At 40.9% G+C, this 7,877-nt stretch overlaps 1 protein-coding gene across 5 annotated transcripts in view; it reads right to left on the bottom strand.

Annotated features, from left to right (window-relative positions):
• The window catches only part of meis2a (Meis homeobox 2a), a 77,061-nt gene extending 71,001 nt beyond the window's left edge, over positions 1-6,060 (bottom strand). For 2 of the 5 annotated variants that reach the window (XM_034115200.1, XM_034115414.1), the window contains exons 1-6: positions 5,370-6,058; positions 4,687-4,913; positions 3,160-3,301; positions 2,842-2,892; positions 2,379-2,429; positions 1,760-1,909 (exon numbers count right to left, since the gene is read on the bottom strand). In XM_034115200.1, coding sequence (XP_033971091.1) covers positions 1,760-1,909; positions 2,379-2,429; positions 2,842-2,892; positions 3,160-3,301; positions 4,687-4,913; positions 5,370-5,381 — 633 coding nt within the window. In that variant the 5' untranslated portion in view covers positions 5,382-6,058. Of the gene's footprint in view, positions 1-1,759; positions 1,910-2,378; positions 2,430-2,841; positions 2,893-3,159; positions 3,302-4,686; positions 4,914-5,369 lie in introns of all 5 variants that reach the window. The other 3 variants (XM_034115275.1, XM_034115351.1, XM_034115479.1) reach the window with 3 other exon arrangements.
• Between the last annotated feature and the right edge of the window lie 1,817 nt (positions 6,061-7,877).

Genomic DNA, 7,877 nt, shown 5'->3' on the forward strand with positions numbered 1-7,877 from the left:
GCTCAGCCTTGAGCCACTCTCAGCTCAGACAGAGCTAAAGCAAACAAGAGAGAGAGAAAAAAAACCTCTTCTGCTTTTGTCAAATTCAGCCCAAGCAGTTAGGTATAATAAAAAGTTTACTGGTGCCACAGAAGTGAAATAAATCCTTCAAAACTTAAATACCTAATGAGGTGGTCAGTCCAAATGACTTCAAGATAAATGGCTTGTCATGCAACCTTCTTTGTTTATTGCTGCTCCTGATGTGCTTTATTGGCATATCTAATTTTCTAATTATCAAAAATATTTCTTACAAGTGGACTGATGACAAAGCTGGTGTCTGAGCACTGGAGGCACCATTGGAAATTGGCTTGAGTATCAACCATCTGCCATGAAACTAAACAGGCTAGTTTATCTAATCTCTACAATATAAACAACAGCATGCCTCATTTCTACACTTGTGTTGGAGGACCACAATATTGCCGTTCTGACCGTTTCTCAAACCAACATCAGTATCGTCGGTCTAATTGTGTTTTAATGCACCTTGTGCGGGCGCTGCGTGGCCATGTGAACGCGACGGGCTTTCAGAGGGAAATCCGCTGCTATTAGGCCTATAGCCAGAGCCAACAGATGCAGCGCACCGACTTTGCATAACACTTACAACTGCTTTATTCCTAATAGGCTTGGCCTCGTGCTGCACCGATATTAACCAGTCACTTACTCGCAACAGCCCGCTCCTTTTTTTCCAACCAAACATTAGCTTTACCACAGGCATGCAAGACGCAATAAGTCACAGAAATCAACTCAATAATACACTGTCAGCTGAATCCATAATGCGGGAGGAGCCAGTGTTTATTACACCGAAAATGCACGATTTAAACCAGGGAATCGATTCTCAAATTTAAAGCTACTGTACTTCAGGTGCATATAATTGAATTCAGCATTATGGAGCCTCCAGCCATAAAATGGGCAGCAGAGGAGAGAGCCACTGCAGAGCAAACCGCACGGCAATCAATACGAAACAATTAAACACATTAACATCAACAGCAATGGAAGGCCTCCAGACGAACCATCAGATGTCTTGTGAACTTGACATTGATGGTAAGCCTTTAGCTCTGAGATCTATTTCAATAGACTACCACTTTCTCCACCTCTGCAGCAAAAATCCACAGCTTTACGCAAAGGCCATATCCAGCTCCCACAGCCCCAAATATAAAGCCCTTTTCTTTTTAAATATTGGCCTAAAGCTAAAGCTTAGCACTGATACCCTGCTTTAACGTTAAACCTGCGTAACAGATAATTGCCTTGCGTTTTTTTTCTCAACAACTCTCCATAATGCACGGCAGCGATTTGCACACGCGCACCCTCTAATGCACGCGCACAAACACACACACCCTCTTAGACCCCGGGAACACAAGCAAGCACGGACGCATTATGCACATATGACTGCCCCTAATCAAAAGACTAAAACAATAACTCAGTCTATTGTATCACATCTAGCTTTTGACCTCAGAACATCGATCGGCAGATTTTCCTTGCAGAACAGAGCATGCTCTATTTACTGATAGCACAGCAGGGTCACACACTGAGCACAGGCTAAGTAGCCCAAAAGTTGGCGTTTGGAGACACATCAAACAAATCTGATTATCTAAAACCAACCGATTACTCATTGGCATTGTATTTAAAAAAAGACATAAACATGCTCGGGTGTTCTGTCAGCAGCAGAGACACATGCAGACAAAACCAGCACAGCACTTGTTATGAATACAACGCTGTTACTCACGTGATCTGCGAGGTTAGTCGACGATCCCGAGAGCTCTTCGTGATCTGATTTTGAGCTGCCATCCCGTTCGTCAATAACTAGATCTATTGGCATTTTTCCTTTCAAACAACTGATGTACCGGTGGCAAAAATTGTCGCAGAGCTCGTGCACCTAGAAAAAGAAAGAAAGCACCTTTTGTCAGAATGGGGAAACGCTTGAGTCAGTCCAAGAATAACTCCAATTATGGGGGCATTATCGGCGTCAAGGAAACAATAGTGAAATTGTTGCAGTGCTTATTATTCTCCTGAGACTGGAGCAACAAGTTAAACGACAAAAAATAAACAGCATGCCGTCTAAACTGCAGGAATAATGAGCAGCTGAAACTAAATCTGTAGATCGATAACAATGTGCAACGTGTGCAAAGAGGCTTCAGTATATTTAATCAATAATCACATAAATAGTTGGCTAAATAAAATAGCATATTTTATGAAAATTAGATACCTGAAACTTTCTCCTAATGCATGCCGGTTTATTTTTAAATGTATACAGCATTGCAATGAATATTGAACCACAATTAACAATATCAGTTGCATTAAAATTAAGCTCAGATAAGTTTAAAATAAAGATACAAAATATTTACCTTTTCTAATTCCAAGAGGTGAAACCGTAATACTTGTATGGCTTGTATCATCTGGAAAATGGCAAAAATAAATACAGTTCACATCACAGAAATTAACAGGAATTTATAATTTTTTACAGTATTATGTAATAATCCCCCCGTCATAACACTATGGAGTGCACTACAGCCAGCAGCAGCAAATTATTTTTTTAAGTATACAGGAAGCTTTCACAATGTAGCTGACCATCACACGCTGGTCAGCTGGGTCAGATGGACTGAGCAGTGACAGCGGCAAATGTGGTCACACTGCTTCACTCCAAAACTGATCCGACATCAGTGTGGAAGTTTTAATCATATGTTCACATATTTACTGTGTGATGCTGCGGACACTCCACAGTAGGCCTATCCCAGAACAAGGCAGAGTATAACCGCAGCGAGGCGGCAATTACATTTGGAGACAAGAGAGGTCAAAGGGTGCTCTTACCAAATTGTCCAACTCTGGATTTGATGAAAATAAAGGTTTTTCTGCTCGGACCTAAAATAATACACCAAATGTCAAAGTTAGTTTGGCTTTAAATGTGCGGCATGTGTGTCTATTTCTATTCTGAAATGTAACCTGATAATACAACAATTCTCACGAATGGGTTTGTGTTACATTCTGCAGCGAACACACACTATTAATTAATCATATCAAGAGAAAGTGTTATTGCAGAAACACAGACATGAAGCAGGCAGAGAACTATGTGCCATGACGCAGCCACAACATCCAAAATATTTATTTTTTAATATTTTTTAAATTGACCTGTTTGGCAAAGACTGCAATGTCCTCATTGAAGGAGTCTGAGGAGCAGACATCGCCGCCTGCTACGCCGGGCTCCCTCGGAGTACACGTCGCCAACTCGCACTTCTCAAAAACCAGAGCGAGCAGTGGGAATAAAGGGTGACTGCAAGAGGGGAAACACAGCCTGAGAACAAGCAGCACACCGGCTCCACAATGCCCACTGCAAAAAATGTCCCATCAACCTGCTTATCTGTCGGCTACCTGGCCATACAAATTATATTTTTATAAATCAAACATAAAAGTACGAGAGGAATTCTACTTGTACCCCGCTGTGTAGTTTTAACACACTTCTGACCACATTTTAAAAATAATACTGACAACTGATTAAACAATGCAGTCCGGATTCAATCTTAATTTTAGAAGCGGTTCTGACTTGCAAGCATGGATACACACGAATCTGAAATATGTTTACTCATCGTTTAGGGAATGTAAAGATTTTACACTTAATATTATATTTATCGACTTGTTGAGACTGACATTTTTTGCAGTGCAAACTACAAAACGTTTATAAATCAACAAAACTCAACAAAAACAGGAATGACACACTCTACAACAGTTACTGTTTGTTACAGATAAATTATACGGTCAGTAAAAAAGTTTAAATTAAATAATATGTTTTAAGAGTAACACTATAGAAGCACTGAGGCACCGAGAACTATGGCTTTAAAAGTGGAGCAGAGTTAAATAAAAATACGACTGATACCACTCCAGCAGCATTATGAGACCAACAGTGATCAAGATAATATTTAAAAGATAACATATAATTTTAGAATAAGATACTTTTAATGGAACAAACGTTAATTTTCTAAAACTGGCTTCCTTTTCTATATGAATGTCATTTAGATGTATGTCAGTATAAAATATAAAATGCGAGTAAACGAGATGAAGAGGATTTACTCTGCACTACATCCCAGATTATAATGATACACTGTGGATTATAGCACCTTCTGTGCACGTGTGTTAATTAGTTTTTTTTTTTTTACAATTAGAAGTAAAAGCGTCTATTATTCTTTAATTGTTGAGAATAATGTCATTTACGTATACATATAAAGACACGAGGTGCGTTTTAACGCGCTGTGTGTGTCTGTGTTACATTATTTGAAAACATTTCAGAAGTTTTTCAGGCAGCAACGAGAACATAACAAATATTCCAGACTATTTTAAGGATTGAAAAATTATAGAGGGCAGTAATATTAAACGCTAACTTTATAACATGGAACAATTGTTTAAGTGTTGAAAATACATTTTATTATTTTTCCAATGCAGTCAGTGACTTTGGCACTTGGACTGAGCACAGAGAGCTTCCCTATTATTTTATAGCTTGTATTTCCAGCTCGAGGCTTACTCTTACTTACTGCAGGCTTCACGATGTCTTCTACAATGCGTATAAAATTACACATCAACAACAGCCCTGACCAACAATAGAGTTCCAAACTGGAAACTTAGGAAAAAATAAGTTTACGCTTATTTGGTTCATGCAAACCTTACCCATAAATTTGATCTTTATCCCTCTTTAAAACGTCGTTGACAGCAGAGCCCATGCTGCTGGGCATAACGTTTGGATGAGGCGCGTGGGCTCCGTAGTGCTGGCTGGCGTGCAGCGGCGGTCCGTGGTTCAGGTGGTGGACCTGGGGAAGCGGCCGGGGAGCATGCGGGTCCCCGTACATCGACGCCGAGACTCCGTCCATCCCACCGTAGTGGGCCAGCTCATCGTACTGGGAACAAAATCAGAGCAAAAGTCAGCGGTCTGCTCGGTTACTTTTTAAACAAATGTGAAAAGTACAAAAAGCATGCCGTGTCTTTTTGAATATACGCAAAGGAGAAACTAACACGCGATACAGCGAGGGCAGTTAAAGTGTCTAATATTCAATCTGATAAACTGTTTGTCATTACCAAAAACATGATAACTTCCCGAAAAAGAGTTTGGTGGGTGAAAAGAGCGAATTAGTTTGGAGTCTCCTGTGAAACTGATCCACGACTGCTGTGGAGGCTGTCGGTAAGAGCACAGGCTGTCACTTTGCCTGAAGAGTAGGGGCGCTGCTGAAATGTCAAATATAGCGACTTTGATATGAATACTTTGTGAATTTGCCACCGCCCGACAAGAAGTTATCGATACGAGTGCCTCCCTACAGTGGATTTGAACAGGTAAGTGTAGGAGATTTAAAACCTACCCTTTGCGCCATCAGGCTGCGCTCCAATAAACTCCTGAATCTGTCGTATATTTAATATCCCAGTCCCGTTTAAAAGTGATTTAGAGGCAAGATTCCTTTTTTTCAACCAACTTTGCGACTTCTCCTATTCGCCAGTGTGGTTCAGTTGAAATCGTAGCATCAGGGAGTTTTGCAATTTTTCTTGTTTTCCCTCTTTCCTCGGAAAAAAAAGAAAAAATGCGCCAAAGTGAAGGTTACAATCGGCCCATCAACAACCTGCATGTAACTAAACTGTCGTGTCTCATGGCTTTTTGCCACTCCAGCTGTCAATCAAAGCCAGAGGTTGTCAAGGTAATGAATGAATGACGGTTGGTGATGATGTTCAAGAGAAGGACGAATCTTTTTAGTCCGTTTTCATCCCGCAAGTCCGCGTCTCCTTTAATGCTTCCAGATCGCTATCTTGTTTTATTATCACTGTAAAAAAGGGGAAAAAGCAGTAGGAATTAAGAGATAGCGATTCAGATCTCTCCTTTCTTTCCCCCGTAGGTATTTCGTCTATCTGGCGAGACTGAGATGAGTGAGTGTCAGCGAGTGTTGGCAGGTTGGCTGCTAGCTTGCTTATAGAAACAGAGTCAGTTCGCAGCGCTGAGCGGTGGGCGAATGAAATGACGGATCCCGGAAGTAGCGGTGGCCATAGCCAGTCCTACAGCAGCTCCAGAAAAGAGAGAGGAGAGACCAAATCTTGTGATATGCAGAGTATATGCGAGGCACAGGGACGGATTCAACTCCACACTGGGGGTAAAAGCCAAACCAACAGCTCCAACTCCCACCCAATTTCTTTTTGCCGTGAAGAGTCCTAAAGAAAAAGAAGAGAAGACAGAATGAGGAAGGTTTAACAACAGGGACACTTCGAGCTGCAGCTCCTCTGAGTTCAATCACACACAACACTGACTGGTTTTAATCACAGGAATCATGACAAAATAATATATTTGTTTTTAATCAGTTTTACGCACGAAGCATGCACACTTTGGGAAAGACGAAACGTAACATTTATAGATAAAAGAAATGCACATTGGGACTTTTATTCATTCTTACAGTCAGTGATAGAAGTTAAACTAAATATTATAAAGCATCTGCAGGATATGCTGAGTTTAATATATGAGCATGACGCTTACGTGTTATCTTTTTTTGTGGTTTAAGCTGGTGTGCCTAATATATCAGTAATACGTGCTAATCTTACTGCTAATTATTGCTCTGCTTTTTTTCAGCAAATTAAAGGACACACAGCACCCCTCTAAGCACAGAATGAACTTTTCCAAGAGGAAAAAAAAGAAGCTTTTCAGGAGAAAGTAATTTTGTATGTTTCTTTCGTCCAATCCCCTCTCTTGATAGAAATCCGTGCCTTACCTCAGAGTAGTCAATTATCAAAGCTCCCCAAGATCATCAATCATGTGAGGAGATTGAAGTTTAGAGGAGGAGCAACGCTCCGGCCATCGATTGCAGTGAAGCCCTTTTTGGAGCCTGAGCACTTTTACGCACAACACAGAAGCAGGCCATCTATTCCTTTTAATATTTAGCTCCATCAATGCTAATATGGCATCATGGCTGTATTGATAGGTGCTCTCATAAAGGCTCCGTTTATAGCTCCGTGACATTTTTGTTGTACGAAATTAATTATTCACAGGTTAGGATTAAAGTAGACACACGCTCAGGGAGAGGGGCTGTGGCTACTGTTGGAGGGTCAATAAACTCTCCCAACAAACAAAATCCCAAACAGAGTTGCTTGAGGTCGATCACAGAAACAGCAAGGGCTTTTTTTTTAAGGAAAACGATTCAATAAATGAAACCGTGACAACAGTTATGTTTGTTGGCATAAAGGGGGGTGGGAAGTGTAGGACTGCAGGGTTTGACAAACGGCTGTGTGGACATTTCAACGTGCAATACCCCGGGAAGGAGCTGCAGAGCGGTGCGCAGAGCCAAGGCATTCACCGTCTCCAAGTCTCTCTTAACACTCTGTAAACACAACCAGCCCGGCAGACTCTGCTATTGAAGACTGATATTTTCATAAGCTAAATACTATCGTTCACATTGATTTGTGCACTAACGATTGACTTTTTTTCATCCTTCTCCTTTGGACAACGACGGTAAGTAGCACAAACCTTATACTGTATCTAACGCTTTGTTGTGAACGCGCGTCCTTTCACGGCGCAGTAAAGGGACAGTTTTCAGGCTGGACTATAAAACAATGGAATATATTCTCATATTTATGTTTAATCTGCCGTTAACGCGAACAATCCTTAAAACTCGAGCGCTTGAATGATTTTTTAAATATACATATTTCCAGATCTTAAGCGCATTCTTTCCGCATTTATTGTGGAAATATGTGATTTGCCCCCGAGGAGAGTGATGTAAACACCCGAAGAGCGTGTGAAAATAGCAGAGGCTAATTATGCGTGTCCAATGTACAGCTCCACAGAAACACATCCTTCCCTATAAAACTTCCAGCAACGACTCCTAACGACGTGGACA

This window comes from Trematomus bernacchii, unplaced genomic scaffold (assembly GCF_902827165.1).
Source record: "Trematomus bernacchii unplaced genomic scaffold, fTreBer1.1, whole genome shotgun sequence".
NCBI classification, from domain to species: Eukaryota; Metazoa; Chordata; class Actinopteri; order Perciformes; family Nototheniidae; genus Trematomus; species Trematomus bernacchii.